At 42.3% G+C, this 16,807-nt stretch overlaps 1 protein-coding gene across 1 annotated transcript; it reads right to left on the bottom strand.

Moving 5' to 3' along the window:
• Window positions 1-2,594: 2,594 nt before the first annotated feature.
• On the bottom strand, window positions 2,595-5,599 carry LOC136526198 (uncharacterized). Its single transcript, XM_066518949.1, has 3 exons — window positions 5,171-5,599; window positions 4,349-4,621; window positions 2,595-3,398 (listed from the first exon to the last, which is right to left on the bottom strand). Exons 1-3 carry the CDS (start codon window positions 5,597-5,599, stop codon window positions 2,595-2,597), a joined length of 1,506 nt encoding a protein of 501 aa, XP_066375046.1.
• Window positions 5,600-16,807: the final 11,208 nt, after the last annotated feature.

The following is a 16,807-nucleotide window of genomic DNA, read 5'->3' as shown; positions in this document are numbered from 1 at the left end:
TATTTGTGAACTATGATGTAACATGTGACTGGTTATGTTGAATCTCTACGATCTTGGTTTGTATGTTGGTTGTTTGAGATCCTTCGAGATTTCATCGGACTACCGGGTTTATATGGGCTCAAGTATGTCGGTTTGATCGCTTCGATCATTGCTATTGTACTTGTGCTCTTATAAATTAGATGGTTTTGTGACAATCGGTAGCTTGAGGGCGTTTTCGCAAAAAGACTGGTGCGCGCGGGCCTCCCCGTCGTGGGCTGTTGCCACGTGGTTGGGCCACGCCCGAGTGGGCCACGCCGGTGGGTGCGCATGCACGCACGCTGCGTGGGCGTGGGCCAAGCTACGATGGGCCGCGCGGGTGGATTTTGGGTTTTCCTTTTTCCAAGGAATTAGTAAATGTTTATTTAAATTAGTTTTGAGCTGATCTTTAGAAAATTATAGTAAATTCTGTAGATGTCCAAAAATAGTGAAACAAAATTTGTTAGGTTCATAAAAATGTTATCTATCTGTTGATGTAGTTAGTTTACAGTTATCTATGATAATGATAGGGTCATTAATTCATTTAGGAAAGCTTAGTATTATTTAGCTTAATATTTGTAGGAATTTTTGTGGCAAATTGGTGATGGCTTTAGCCATGAAATTTTTATAGTAGGTTCATTAGATTATTATGTGCTCATTGAAATTTTTGTAGCCTTAGAATAGGGTGGTAAATAGAGTAACCACTACAAGAAATCCTTCTTTCTATGACAAAATTCCTTATGACTGGGCCAGTTTTTGTCATATAATGCACCATAATATGACGACAATTTCAATGGCATCATAAATTCAGGAGACCTAGATCTATTTATGACGACACTCTTTATTTTGTCACATAAAGGTACCAAGTATCATCACAAAATGTCAGGCGCCAGGAGCCGGTCGTCTGCTGTGTTTTTATGACAATATGAGCTAGTTTTATGTGACCTTTCCATAGCGTCATTGTTTGTTAATTCAAAAAAGACAGCCCCAACATCAATATACACAGAACATACCCTCTCTGTTGACCATTTTGATTCATTCCCCATTTCCCCAACACACTGCTATGGGTGGTGTCTGGGCGGAGCGCGGCAGGCGGTGTGTGGGCGGGGAGCGTCGTCTAGGCAGAGTGCGGCTGCTAGAGCGTGGCGGGCGGTGGGGGTGGGCGACATCTTGGTGTCTCGGCAGTGGTAGCTCCCCATCTCCCCAACTCACGGTGCAGTGGCCTCTGGGCAGAGCCAGCGTGTAGATCCAGTGCAAGGCCGCCCGGTGGAGCACGGACTTTCGGTGACCAGCAGCGACTCCATCTCGTTGGCTAACAATGTGCTCCTAGTCCCTAGGTGCGCCATTGTGGTAGTGCCGCCCTCATCCTCCTCCCCTTTCCCCCTTTCATTGCCAATGTGTTAGGCCTAATCAATCCTCGCTCCCTCAGGCTCATGTCGTAGGTGTCGTCATCTACCGCTCGCACTCGGTGCTCAACCGTAGCTAGGGTGAACCCACACCCCTTGCTGTTGTTGCTATAGCACCCCACCCATTGCTATCGAGCTGCAGGCACCAATTGATGATGTGACTGGGTTGCCGCTGATAATGTGCTTAGATTGCAAGGACATGAGGGTGTTTGCTGCCACTACCACGCAGTCTGAGTATAACATTGGAAGGAGGTTTTTCAAGTGCTCCAGGAAGAACTATCGAAATGTTAATGCAGTGGTTCAATTTGCATTGCCAAAATTTCATTTTTGTTTGAATGGGCATCCTTGAGAATGGTAGTGTTTGTAGCATTCAGTGGCTGCACTATTGATGTTAAATTTCCTGTTGTTGTAATTTGGATGTAGGGGACATGTTCCAGGTATTGGTTCGAGGAAGAATATGTGGTGTACCTTCAAGATAATGGTTATCTACTGCCAGCTTCCTCGACCATTGTAGCAGCTTCAACAACAGATGTTCCTGAGCTGGTGGACAAAATTGATAGCATAGAGGAGAATCTGAACAAGGTGAAGGAAATGGTTGTCAAGAATAGGGAAGGCATGGGAAGCTGCATTTGTCTTGTGTGTGGGTGTCTAAATGTAACATTCTTGGTGTTGGCCATCTTGTTGGTTGTAGCTGTAGTGTTGAAGTAAGCAAATGTTGTTGAAATATTGTATGTGACATATTATATTGAACCTGTGTCTTTTGTGTGACATGGTGTATTGAACCTATTATCCATGATGTATTTGCAGTTGGTATGAAATATGTGCCTGAGTGTTGTTGGAATTAAACATCCCTTTTGCTTTGATGTGTAACCTATGTGTGATCAAATTTTGGCAGCATGTATGTAACTTCAGTATAGCCCTGAATTTTTGTAGCAACTCAATGGATTCTGGGCAGCATATAACATATCCATGATATTTTGGCATCATATAGCCTGTAACTTCCAATAGGTTACATGTGCACAGAATAGAATCAAGTATCTATTGAAATAGAATCATTGTATATAAGGTCTTACAATTTCATAGTTCAGATACAAATTTCAGTAGCATAATTCAAATACAACAAAATCACTAACAGAAGTTCATGGTTCACAAATAGCTCGAGAAATGCAAAGGCTAGTCATCATCACTGTCTTCTTTTGATATGTTGTCTTCATCTGGACTATGGTACTCAAGGAAGGTTTCATCTTCATCTTCATCTTCGTTGTCTATTTCATCACCTTGAGCTGTATGTTGATGTCCACAGATGCTCTCGACAAGGTCTCTACTAATAGGGCTGCTTGGTTGATTGTCCATGTGCAACAAATCCATATCAGGATAAATGCCTCCCACTGTACCATCTCTAGACGAAGTATTCTCCTCTTGGTACGCCTCTTGACATCTCATCTGTACTTGTTCATGGATTGGTTGCTTTCCGTCGGACTCTTCAACATCAAATATATGTTGGTGGCCAAATTCTTGTACCACTCGCCAAGATGAGCTGAACTTTGTATCTTCCAAGAAAAATACTTGTGAAGCTTCTGTGGCTAGAATGAAAGGATCATTCTTATACCATCGGCCTTCGATGTTAATGCTCTTGAAGTAACCATCATCTTTCATTTGGTATGTCCTTCCCTCAAGATTGTACCATTCACACCGTAATAAGATAACAGATCTATCTCCTTTGCTGTTCTTAGTGTAACTCAACTCAATAATGTCTCTGATTGTCCCATAGTAGTCAATAGTGACATCATTGTGATCCCCTATAGTCTTGATGGTGGAGTTTTGTGTTTTCCTGTGTGCCTCACGAGCCATAGTGTGGTACCGTACCCCATTGATTATACAAGCTGTGTATGATCGCACACGCCTATCCGGTCGACATGCGAGTGAGTACAAGTCTTCATCAACATTTGCTGTGCCTTTGTAATTCAATCTGGTAATCTACAGGAAAACACAGAGAATTGGTGATTTTTGAAAATTTATTGTATCATAAATGATTCACTCAGGTTGTAAAAGTTGCATGCACATGTTTCTCAAACCATGCAGCAAAGTGTGTTGACATCATTTTTTCAATATTATTGACTTGTTGTTGTTCCAGTTGGGCTCTATACATTCTGCAAAGGAAGTAGTTAATTAGTTTATTGTGAGACTAATATTGACTAAAATTGGCATAAATGAAATGACAGCAATTACTCACTCTTTGTATTCATCAACCTCTTCGCAGTTATTTAGAACAAACCAAACCATGGAGTCATAGTCTTTATCTTCGTAATGAAGTGTTGAAGCACCCAACAGGTTAATACCATGACAAAAAATAGAGTAACCATTGGGTGACATGTTATGTTCTGCATCTAAGTTTCTTTCAGGCCTAGTGAACCTAGTAAAAATATCACTGAAATATGTTGAGCACTAGGTCATACACTCATATGCAGTGTATGCCTCTACAACAGATCCTTTTGGTCTTGCTTTATTGCGGATGAAACGCTTAAAGGTGCCCAATCTTCTCTTAATGGGATACATCCATCCATACTGAACCGGTCCCCTAAGGAGTGCCTCATCAGGTAAGTGTACTGCTAGGTGAACCATAACATCGAAGAATGCAGGAGGATAAATTTTCTCTAGCTTGCAAAGGATAATTACAATATCTTCCTTCATCTGGTGTAGTGCATCAACCTTTAGAGTTTTTGAGCAAAGTTGTCTAAAAAACCTACCCAATTCAGCAATTACTTCATATACGTCTTTTGCACCAAACCACGAAGGCTAGCTGGTAAAATACGCTACAGCAGTATATGACAGTTATGTGTTTTCAGCCCATGCATTGTTCCTTCCTCCATATTGACACATCTTGATATATTAGAGGCATAGCCATCTAGAAATTTAACATTGCTCACGAACTGCAAGAACTTCTTCTTTGCTTCTGGTGTTAGAACGTAACAAGCTTTGGGCTTTGAGGATGAATTACCAGTGTCTTCTTGCAAATGAAGCTCTTTTCTTATACCTCTGTCTTCCAAATCTAGTCTAGCAGCGATTGTGTCCTTTGTCTTGTTTGGAATATTAAGTAGAGTTGACAAAATGTTTTCACATATGTTTTTCTCTATGTGCACAACATCAAGGTTGTACTGCAGCTTCAATTTTGACCAGTATGGCAAATCATACAAGCTAACCTTCAGATGCCATACTGGTTCTCCATTACGGCATCATTTTCTTGATTTCGGCTTATCTGGATTTTTGCCTGGAACATAGCAAACTTCATCCAACCTTGCCATAACCTCATCTGCACTAAATTTCCTTGGCTACTCTCTAGTTTCATGGTGGCCATTGAAAGATCTATTTTTCCTCTAGGGATGGTCGTTTGGGAGGAAACGTCTATGGTCTATGAAACCAATTTTGTTTCTCAGGCATTAGGAGCATGGATTCTCATCATAGTGCACACATGCAAAATAACCCCTAGTAGTTCTGCCTGACATGGTGCCTAATGCAGGGTAGTCATTGATTCCCCACAGAATCGTTGCACGTAGACTGAATTCTTTGCCTTCATATGCATCATAAGTAGGGACACCTTCCCAAAGAGTTAGCATGTTTGCTATCAAAGGCTGCATGAACACATGGAAATCTTTGCCTTGTGATTTTTTGCCTAGAATTATTAAAGCAAGCATATAATTAGATTGGTCCATACACATCCATGGTGGAAAATTGTATGGAACCACTATCACTGGCCAGATGCTGTATGAATTGGTCATCTGACCAAATGGGTTGAATCCATCAGTAGCAATGGCTAACCTCAAACTACGGGGATCATCTGCAAAAGACTTGAAAGTATTATCAAATTCTTTCCAAGCTTCTCCATCAGCAGGATGTCTCATTTCATTCTCAACTAGTACCCTCTTTTCCTTGTGCCATCTTGCATACTGTGCCCGCTGCTTTGAGATAAAAAGCCTTCGAAGGCGTGGAATTATTGGAAAGTAACGGAGGACCTTGTGAGGAACTTTATTTTTGCCCTCTTTGTTCACTTTCCATCTTGTGAAGCCACAAACTGGGCAATGATCATCGTCTTCATGGTCCTTCCAAAATAAGGCACAATCATACTTGCACACATCAATACAAACATAACCAAAACCAAGCTTCTGAAGTAGAGCTTTCATTTCGTTATAGGACTTAGGGAGGCCGGTCACATTCATCAAAGATGTCGAAAGCAACTCAAGGAAAGCATCGAACCTAGAATTTGTTATCCGATTGTACACTTTTATATGCAGCAGCTTAATAATGAAAGTTAGCCTAGATTCCTCAGTGCAACCTGGATAAAGCTCACGCTTTGCCTCTTCTATGATTTCTTTATATAAGTTACCTCCAAAGCCATGGCTTGCTGTAGTGTGCAAATCTTGAATCAACCCCTGAACTCCCCGTGCACTATCTTCTATGGCATCTTTAGCTTGTCCTTCCTCATCAAGTGTTGCCTGGTCATTTCCCTCCCATGACATATCTTCAGGTACAACAGTGAGTTCTCCATCATCATCTTGTTCAACATCATTATCTCCCTCTCCATGGTCAATCCACCTTGTATAGGACCTAGACATACCATTGATTTCGATATCCTCCTGTACCTCACCTTGGCTTTTTTCTATTTGGTTCAGGCATTTTCAGCATGGGCACTTGATTTTCTCATCTGCACTATATCTACTTCTAATATGTTCCATGAATTGTGCAACACCAGACAAATAGGGCACAGTAAATGGGGCACTGTTATAAATGTAGCTTCTATCCATCTCGACCTAGGCGACGCTGCTAGTGGTGGTGGGGGGGGGGAGGGGGCTGAGGTAGCAGATGAGGGAGCAGGTGGCTTGGCTGGCCAGGCTCTAGCTGGGGTGGATGGCCAAGCTCCACCATGGGTGGTTGGCGTGACACTAGCAAGGGTGGCCGATGCAGGCTCCATTCTCTAGCAGGGGTCTCCACTCTCCAACAGGGGTCGCCGATGCAGGCTCCATTCTCCAGCATGGGTGGCCGACGTGGCACAAGCGAGGGAGTAGCTGTGGTTGACGGCCAGGCTGCCTCTGGGGGGTGCCGAGGCTACTAATGGGGGGGAGGGGGGGGGGGGGGGGGCGGCTGCGTGTGAGGGTGGGTGGCGCTACTAATTAGCCTTGAGTGCCATGTGGTCCAAAGTTTCAATGACATGCGGACCCAGCATGCTCATTAGCCTCCCATGTGGTGCAAACATCAATTCTTTTTTTGATCTATGGCAAAAACTTCTAACAAGTTTTTCTCCCACATACTAGCTCCAAATCTAATGTTTTTTCCTAAAATTTTCTAAAATCATGATCTATCAATGTATAGCATTGATTTTGGCCCCATCATCATGTGTCAAAGTTTGAACAAATCAAAATTTGAATATAAAAAAATTACAACTTTACACCACATTTTGAAACTCCAAATGATTTCAGCTAAAAAATCACAAACATCAAAGTTGAACAACTCATCAAGACCTACATTTTTTGTATTGGTCATTTGTTCATCCGAGAAAGTGGTAGTAACTTAGTTCATAAATTTTACATTCTCTCTTAGAGTTTCATGAACTATAAGTGAGAGATGTAATTTCTATGAACAAAGTTACTGTCACTTTGTCGGATGAACAAATGACCAAAACAAAAATTGTAGGTCTTGATGAGTTTTGCAACCTTTGTGTTCATCACTTTTTAATTTGAAATTTTTTAGTACCCCAAATTTTTGTTAGAAGTTTGAATATGTTGAAATTCAAATTTCAAACTATCGAAACAAAGTCATACGAAGAAATAACCAAAACCAAATTGGTAGATCTCGACGTGTTGTACAACTTTATTTCAGACATTGTTTCCATTTTCAATTGTTTATTAGCCAAAAAAATCCATTTGAAGTCCTAATACTACTAAAATGGTCACTGACATAGTGGACCCACTACGTCAGGACAAAAATGTGGCCAAATTTTCAAAGCTGCACCTCACACTCTCCCGCGTTGATTCGCTCACTGACACAGCCCCACCACGCCTCCCGCTCAAGGCATCCAAGTTCCCCCCGCAGCCTTATCCTCTTACCCGCGGGTCAGACCAAGGGGAAATCCCCAATCTCCTTCTCCTCCCTCCACTTGTCGCCACGTTGCCGCCACACCGCTCACCACCACTCCGCTCGCCACTCACTGCCCACCGCCACTCCACTGCCACCACCCCACCCGTCGCAACTCCGCCGCCACCACCTCGCCCGCCACTCACCACCAGCCGCCACTACGTTGCCACCACCCCGCCCGCCACTCACCGCTACCGCCACACCTCCCGCTGCCACTCCTACGCCACCCATCCCAGCGCCACAACTCCACCATGGCCGGATCTACCCATCTCATGGCCACATCGCTGCTGGAGGCTGGATCTGGACATCCCTCCGCCACACCAACGCCTAAAGCCAGAGGCTCCCATCTCGCCGGCACACCAACGCCCGAAGCCAGAGGCTCCCATCCTATCGACACACTAATGCCATAGGCCGGATTTGGCCATCCAACCCTCACTCCTACGCTGGTGCACGGAGCCGCCTATCCCGCCACCACACCAACGCCAGAGGTTGGAGCGGCCCATCCTGCCACCGGCAGCTCTGACTCCCTCCGCGGGCTAATCTCTGTGGCTCTGCACAGAGCGCCACCTCCTCCTCCAGCCATCATCTGCCTGGCTCTGGCCTCGTCATCTGCGCAGTCCCCCTCCAGCCAGCTTTGCTTAGTTCCTCAAACATTTCTTGCTTTCCCTTCTCCCCTAACTTGTAGCTCCTGTTACCTTGGTCGGCAGATGTGGTGAATTATTTGCTTCCTAGAGGTTTCTTTGTTAGTTAGATGCTTTCTTGCACTAGTACTTCTGTGGGGAAGCACAAAAGACCATGAATGGCCTTTTGGCCTTGATGTGTTATTGATGATAAAATGTAAACAATCATTTAAATTGTACGTGTATGACAACACCAGTTGTTAAGCGTTAGTGTAGGACTGGTAGTTAGTGCACTGCTGTTTCATACTTGTTTTATTCACCCCAACATGCTAAAGAAAAGACATGAATTTGTGACATGTTTATTGAAATTTGATATTAGCTGCATCTACAGCCCATAGAAAAAGGCACCCCGACATGCTCTTTGTATCAAGATACACAAAGCAGTAGGATATTAGCTCCATTTTGTTTCATTTACAATTTCAATGGTTTGACTAACTATTAGACTGCTCCTTTTGGTTCGTTTACAATTTCTCTACTGATCTATTAGGTTTTTTTCAACTCTTTTACAGAAACTGAATCCATTTTCTGCTCTTTCTATGTTTGGTCGTAATAAGTAATACAAGAAATGACAAAAACTAATGTAAAGGCTGTTTAGGAAGTTTTTAAGTCTTTCGGTATTCCGGTGTTAGCTCAGACTATCAGTGATGTTTTTTCAAAATAGAAAGGGGGCAAAGGGAAGCGACTAGTATCTGACAATCCAAAATCTAACACTGAGTATGATCCTTCATCTGACATTGATAACCAATCTGACAGTGATGATAATTCTGATGATGACCTCAATAATGAGGTCAATACTGAGGTGAGATGAATTACTTGGACAATTAACAAGTTTCTGGTCTCTCCATTTGAAACATATATACTTCATTGTAGTTAATTAATCTACTTGACACTTCTTTCATAATTAATAAGATGCATTTTTCTCTTGCCAAGAAAGACCAATGGTTCCAGGAACTCGCCGGCAGCAGAAGAAGCAAAAAGGTGGCAACAATGGCGGCTGCAAACTAGCAGCCACCGCGCATGCCAACCAGAATCACTAGGCAAAGTGCAGCCATGCCTTCGCCTATAGGCCATCCACCGCCTAGGCCAAGACATCCCTTGCCTCCTAAGAACACTTTGAAAGCCAACCCAAAACCAAATGCCATTTCTAGTAGCAGCCAACTGCCAGGCCACCTCACTACAAGCGGCAGCCACACCACAGAAACTACAGACACAGTGCCTACTCCTCCAAGAGTCACCAGGACCAGTCCAGCCATGTCTTCACCTATTTCAAACACATAGCCTAGTCCTCCTAGATACACTAGGAAAAGTGTAGCCATGTCTACGCCTGGTGCAAACACAGTACCTAGTCCTCCTAGATTCACCAGGACCAGTGCAGCCATGTCTGCGCCTGGTGCAAACACAATACCTAGTCCTCCTAGATTCACCAGGTCCAGTGCAACCATGTCTTCACCTGGTGCAAACACTAAGCATAGTACTCCTAGAGCCACTGCTACCCTATCTCCGCAACCTACTCCCACAACTAGTGTTAACCAAGCAGTTCCAGCAGACACCTCACCAGGTGGATAGAGCTCTAGGCAAAGCAATGACATCAATGAGTCAGCTGAGCAATTTGATGCCGCTAATTCAGAGGGTCATACATATGAAGGAGAACCAAGAGATGACTTAGTTCTAGGTAAACAATATGAGTTTCTAAGCATTTGTTTCTCCATTCATTATCTACAATTGTTACTGCTTTAATAACACATTTTGATCATTATTTGCCAATGCAGCGCCCCCAAAGAATGTCTGCAAGAAAACCATTGGTCATGGCTTAGAGAAGATGCTAAATAGAGGAAAGAAGCTGGCTATCCAAGTGGCTGAAGGGAAGAAAAGACCTGATGTCCCACTTCAGGCAACGAAGCTGGCATCAGAAACTGGTGTTGCCCTTAGAGACAACATGCCCGTCTACACATCATGGAAGCTTTATGACAATGATGTGGGAAAGGCAGAAGTAAAAAAAGTGCTTGACAAAGTGGCAGTGAGACAACTATTTCACTCCTCCAAATACTCTCTTGCATTACTCTACTCCCATGTGAAAAATTGTATCTAATAAATGATTTGTGTGGCTTCAGTCAAGGTTGGATGTGGATGTTAAGAATGAGGCACCAAGTAAAGCTGCATGCACTGATATCATTAAGAGGGGAGTAAGGCAGATGAGGTATCACCTGAAAAAGAAGTACTTCGATGAGTCACTAATAGAAGAACAACTGTTGGCCAAGCAACCTCCACCTAAAATGAAGAAAGAGGAATGGACCAAGCTGGTAGAGTACTGGTGTGACCCAAAGAATCAGGTCCATGCCCGAATTATCTGCTTTTGTTAATATGCAATGCAAACTGTGCATGTGAATGACAACTCTGTATTGCATGTGGTGCAGGAAAAATGTGCTAAGAATAAAGTAAACTGAGCCCAAGTGTAGCTTCATCAAAGGACTGGAGCTAGGTCCTATATTGCCCATCGATACAGCGTGGTACAGATATTATGTCTTTTGTACATTTGTAGATTAGTAATTACCATGTGCTTTTGAACTATCAAGTTAGCACGTGCTCCAATTATTTCTGAGATGAGCTCCCATGTTCATAATATTTGCGCTGTGCCGAGTGAGCTATAATCAATAGGTGTTTAGGCTCCAATTCTTTTATGGTGACCATTTGAAACTAAAATCTACAAGAGGAATTACTGTCATCAGAGATAATCATCATCAGTAGTAGGTGTTGTTTAGGCCAAGTTATTATTCTTGATCTGTCCAGGTTGCATTGATGCATGTTCCTGTGTTGTTTTTCTTGAATTGTCAGTAATTAGTTGACTTTGCTAGTGATTGTATTTGTTGTTGGCATAAAAAATCTAGAGGCAAATACTGAGGCAAATATTTGTATGATCTGTAGTGCATACATATTTTGGCATCTTGCTATTGGCATGTACAAATAATCTATGACTAATCTTATATCCCAAGTTTTTAACATGCTGTAGAGGACTAAGTACAACAACATGGAGCCAGATGTTGTTGATTTCTTTGGGGAATGTATGAGTAGTCCCCAAAATGGTCATACTCCTCTTGCAAATGAAATATATGTAAGTTACAAAATCAATGGATACATGCATGTACTGCACTCAAGTAAATGCCTGGTTCAACACTGTTGTATGGCCTTGTTATTAAGTGGATTCATTTTATGTAGGAACAAATGGTTGTAGAGAAGGAAAGGGAGCTAGAAGAAGGTGAAGAACAAAAGTCTCCCTCCAAGATTGTTGCTGATTGTCTCAGCCAGATTAGCTATTCATCCACCTTCCTTCCTAACATTGGTGTCCCTTGACCATCGAAGACTGGTCAATCCACATCGACAGCCGCACAAGCACACCTGCAAGCTCAGTTTGAGGAAACACTCCAAGCAGAAAGAGAGGAAGCTGCTAGGAAGCAGGAAGAGTTGCAAGCACAGCTTCAAGCTCAACAGGCCGCACTTGAAGAAAACCAAAGTTTGCTGCGTCAGACCCAAGAGGAAGTGAAGGGGATGCATACCAAGTTTTGAAGAGACTAATGCACTGCTATGAGTTGTCCTAAAACTTTAGAAAGATTGAGGTAGGTATGAATGCAGTGTCTGAGGATGATGCCTTTGCCTAAGCTTTTGCTACCTTGCTAGAACTTACTCTATGGTTGGAACTTTGTCAGAACTATGTGCAATCTGTTTGTATATTTGAACCTTTATGGTGGAACCTCTGTATGTTTGAACCTCTTGTGGTGGAACATGCCTGATGGAACCTAGAACTATGTGGTGGAACAAGTGTGCTGGAACATGTTGAACCACTATCTTCTGGTCTTGAATTTGTGTGTATGCATGATGGCTTGACTGAATTGTGTATGATTTATGACTTGTGATGAGAATGTTGTGGATGATGGCTTGGCTGATATATATGTGTATTATGCTTTTATGAGCTATGATGAAAGATCAGTGTGATGTCACTAAATATGGTTGCCACGCTTGTCATGAATGAGAGGACAATTTGTGACGCCATACAGTCATCTCAAAATGTCTCTAACTACCATACAAAACAAGACAAAATCTAGGCATCACAAAATCCACATACTTATATATGATGTTTCCATGTTGTAAAAAAAACTTATCTGAGACTGTCCTCACATGTACCATTTATGACATTTCGTACATTAGGTGACGCGTTGACTGACCAATATGTGATAGTTACAGTCATCATAAAAGATAACAATATATGATGGAAAGACACAACCATCATAAAAGGTCATAACATTTTGTGATGGTTCTCAATATTATCGCCACAAGGTACATTATGTGATGGTCGTTATATGATAACTGGCATGACGCTGCTTTTTTGTCATAAGACACTTTTTATGACCAATTTTGTACTTACCATGACAATGTGCTTATGTCATACAAACCAATTTTTTTGTAGTGAACTAGTACTCCTTATTTTATCATATATAGAGTAAATCGATATTAAGAATAGGTATGCCTATAGTTGCTAAGATAATGCATGAAATGTTTCATACCTATTAGTGGTAATGATAGGTAACTTAGCGTCTTAGTCGGTAGAGCTAGCTTAGTAGCTTGATAGTTGTATTTTATTTTAAGAGTTGCTATTGTCGTACTACTAAGTGTTGCATCATCATTTCAAGCATGTAGATAACGAGTTGGTAGAGTTTGTGCCTGCGGGCGAATAGGAGTATGAGGAGATCATTAAAGAGTATGAGGAGGAGATTCTCGTTCAGGAGGGAGCCCTAGAGCCATCAGTTGCTGACTTTGTTGACACCCCGCCTGCCCAAGGCAAGCCCTGGTGCATAACCCTTATTTTGAATGATATCTGAATATGTGATGTGCATTTACGTTACAGGCATTTTATGGAAACTGATAGATATACCTACCTATGAGTCCTACTAGCATAGGTCGAGTAGTTGCTACGCTCAGGATTTCGGTAGCGTGAGTAACCTGCCGTTACTCACAATAGGTGATTATTATTATTATCACTCATGATAAAATGGTGAAAGGAAAATGGAGACCAGACAGGGATATGATATGGGTATTAGTGGGTGTAAGAGGTTGTGTCCTTTGGCCAATGGGCCATAGCTTGGTTATACTTTTCCCTATCTGTGTCAGTTAAGGACTAGCCATTGCATTGGGTTCTAGGCAAGTCACATACTTATTATTCCAAGCACATACTTGGGTATGGGTGCAGGGAAGGCTTGTTGCTCTCTTGTCATGGGTTCTGGCTCTTTCTGGATCGATAGATTGGAGGTGGGGAAGGTGGAGGTCTAAGCACCGCACTAAGTCTGGGACTCAGGAGCGGGGGCTTAGATTCCAAGTTTGGACAGGGACCTGGACCCCATTGTGGTAGAACCTCCTAAATTATAGGGCCCACATGCACTTGTCACTGTCTCATGACCTTTGACGACTATGCATATGTTCCCGATAACTTAAGAAGCCTGTCGGGTGTCCTCGGGAAACCCGAATCATCCACAATTTTTTCGAGCAGGATCCCATTACAGAGTCATTGCAGTATTACAACATTTTATTTAAGAAATTACATCAGAGTAATATGGCGGAAGTCTTATAATAACTTAGTTTACAAAACAGTTATTTCAAATCTTACAAACCAAGTATGATTATTATTACAAACCATAGTAGTGGAGTAGCTTAGTAACATAAAACAAAACACACAATTAAAGTACCTTGCCCAAGGGCCACACATTTACTTGTCATCTTCGATTTGAAAAACCATCATGTAGCACGGTCCAAAGCAGACCTGCTCATGAGACTCACCTGCAACAAGGGTTAAAAAACCCTGAGTACAAAAGTACTCAACAAGACATAACCGACGTAAAAACGGAGAAGACTCAGGTATGCAGGCTCAGGGATTCAAGGTAAGGCTTTAACAAGAATCAAAGTTCTTTTGCGTAAAAGCTCCCTAACAAGATTCTTTATTTCAACATTTAATTCTTCATAAAGATCATATATGAATCTGCCATGATCCGTATTGAGATCATGAACTTCATATCAAACTCTTTCTCAAAACTTACTCAAGTTTCATTTGTTAACTACGATGATGAACAATGAGTTGAGTCTCCATAACCGAGGAGCAGCGATGATTCAAACCGATTATAAGCCAGCTAGGGATTCCCAACCACATGACATATGCAGGTCCCCGACCTACATATATCAACCTATCCTTAGATCCTCTAAAACAAGAACGTGTCCTCACCACCCAAGAGCACAGTACTCCACCAATCTAGCCCATTGCCATATGGGTACACGCTACTATCGCCATCTCTCCACTCCCAGTGTGTGAGTAGCCATTCTCATAATAGAATAGCCAAGTTAAGGCTTACCAGAGTATATGGCTAGTACTACAAAGTCTCACCTCATGCAATTCAACAATGGACGGTTCTTAATCGACACAGGCGAAAAGAACCCGCTCACAAGACATCCATGTCTTATGGCTCTCACACACCGAGTTCGCCTGGTCTAGATTTATTCTCCACATGATTATATCTCATGATAACATAAATAACCACCCGTATTCAAAACTCCATTTATATCTCGCAGGTGATAGGTAATCACCCGACTTTTATCGGTCTAAGCATGGCTAAGCATAATTAGACATTCTCGAATTAAAACTGGAAACAAGGTTGATATGGAAAAACAAGGTTGGTAATGCACCAATTAGGTTTCCACTCAACTCCTAATCACTTAATGCAGTATTTAAAAACAAAAGCGATATAAATTTGGAAAAAACAAGGTAGGTTGAAATGCATCCGGGGCTTGCCTTGATTATCGGAATAGTCAGGTTCAAGAGATGTAACATAGATATCAAACCCGGCCTCAACAGGTGGGTTGACTTCCTCAACAACTTGGTTGACTACCATGTTCTCACTTTTATTCACTACACGTGGTAACAATGCCATGTTTAATATGATGCGAGATATAAAACATGATGCTTGACGATGGATGCAAAAGTTAATAACTTGAATACAACTTTCCTTCGTGGTACAGTTGCAAACCAACAACTAACTAACCTTTTCAAACACTCAAACACTTACTTTAAGTGCCAAGGATCATTTTATGGTAATGACCCAATGTCATCACTCAATCAAAAATTCAAATAAAATCTAAGTCATTAAGGTTTACTATTTGTTTTATGAATTAAATATTTAATTCAAAATTATGAAATAAATCAATTTTCTCCAATTGAGTTCCAAATTTTTGTGAAGGCTCATCACATGATAACTAAGTGGCAAAACATTTTTTAGAAATTTTGGATACTTATTTAAGCCTAGAAAAATCATGGAAACTCATTTATTAATTAATTTGAGCAATTTTTTTATCACATTCAAAATGTACTAAAAAGTAACATTTAGTATTTTTCCTAAATAGTTCACATCTTAGAGAGGTCACACAAAAATTTTCATAATTTTTGGAGCTCTCTTTAATTCTACACAAAATAAACAAATCACAACACTATTTAATTATTTCTGCAAAATAGAAAATTCATTTTCACTGAAACTGTCGCTGACATCGGAGTCCCACTCATCAGTGAGAGCAGCTCGACGGCGATGCTCTGACTAGCACATTCTCGCCGACGGTGAGGCCTACGGCGACGACGAGGGTATCATCATGTTCCCCACCTCACGACGGTTCGGTTAGGGGTACTAGCTAAACCAAGTACGGCTTGGTCCGAGCTCGTCGCTGGCCATGGCGGCCATGGCGGTGCGGCTGTGTTACGTTGGTGAAGTGAGGCCATTAGTGGTTAAACGAAAGGCTTGGGAAGACTCAGTAGCTCACCACAAACTTGCTCGAGCTGATGGATGAACCGGAGGAGCAACAGAGAAGGTTGTCGACAATCAAGGCAGACACGGCGGCGTTCCGGTGTCAACGGTGGCTTTCCAGTGGCTGCAGTGGATGAACAGATCAATCAAAAGGCCACAGAGCACCATGACAACATGATGAAGCTGGAGCAATGCTTAGCAAGGAGAGAGACGCACCGTAGCATGCTAGCCACGGTGAAGCGAGCTCGACAGCGTTGCGGCCGGCTGCGAGGAAGAAAGGCGATGCGCAACGTCTCCCAGCAAAGTCAAGCTTCTAGGATTAGTCAGTTGGTTTCGCAAGGAGCAGGCGGAGCGGTGACATTCTTAATTAAGGTAGGGAGAGATCTACAGCTTTGGCGTGAGCTCGTCGAAGCTGGGCGGTGACGACGGGAAAAACAAAGGAGAGGAGGAAGAGCGACTACGACGGTGTCCTGGCTTTATAACATGGCCAAGGAACACGGAGACGACACGCAGCAGCCTCCCCATGCCAGCGCAAAGCCGAAGATGGCCACGGGCGCACCTAGAAGACGGTGGAAGCTCACCGATGGTGAGTGTCGGTCTGCTGGCACTGTTCAAGCTATTTATGAAAATGCCACTCACTTCATTTCTCAAATTACTCTAAAATTTGTTTGGCAACTCAAAAATCTCCAAAAAAAAGTTGTTCCAAATTAAAAGTTCTACAACTTTGCTTTTATAACCATACTCAAATTATGTC

The sequence above is a fragment of the Miscanthus floridulus genome, chromosome 19, assembly GCF_019320115.1.
Source record: "Miscanthus floridulus cultivar M001 chromosome 19, ASM1932011v1, whole genome shotgun sequence".
Taxonomy (NCBI): Eukaryota; Viridiplantae; Streptophyta; class Magnoliopsida; order Poales; family Poaceae; genus Miscanthus; species Miscanthus floridulus.
Note: the sequence above shows the minus strand (reverse complement) of the source record. Positions and strands in the feature narration are given on the sequence as shown.

Excerpts from the sequence above, each read along its gene's own strand:
- LOC136526198 (XM_066518949.1), bottom strand. The coding sequence starts at position 5,599 with ATGAAAGCTCTACTTCAGAAGCTTGGTTTTGGTTATGTTTGTATTGAT. Across the intron at positions 4,622-5,170 it reads ATTCATACAGCATCTGGCCA|GTTAGCTTGTATGATTTGCC; the intron begins GTGATAGTGGTT and ends TGGCATCTGAAG. Across the intron at positions 3,399-4,348 it reads AGAAGAAGTTCTTGCAGTTC|ATTACCAGATTGAATTACAA; the intron begins GTGAGCAATGTT and ends GTTTTCCTGTAG.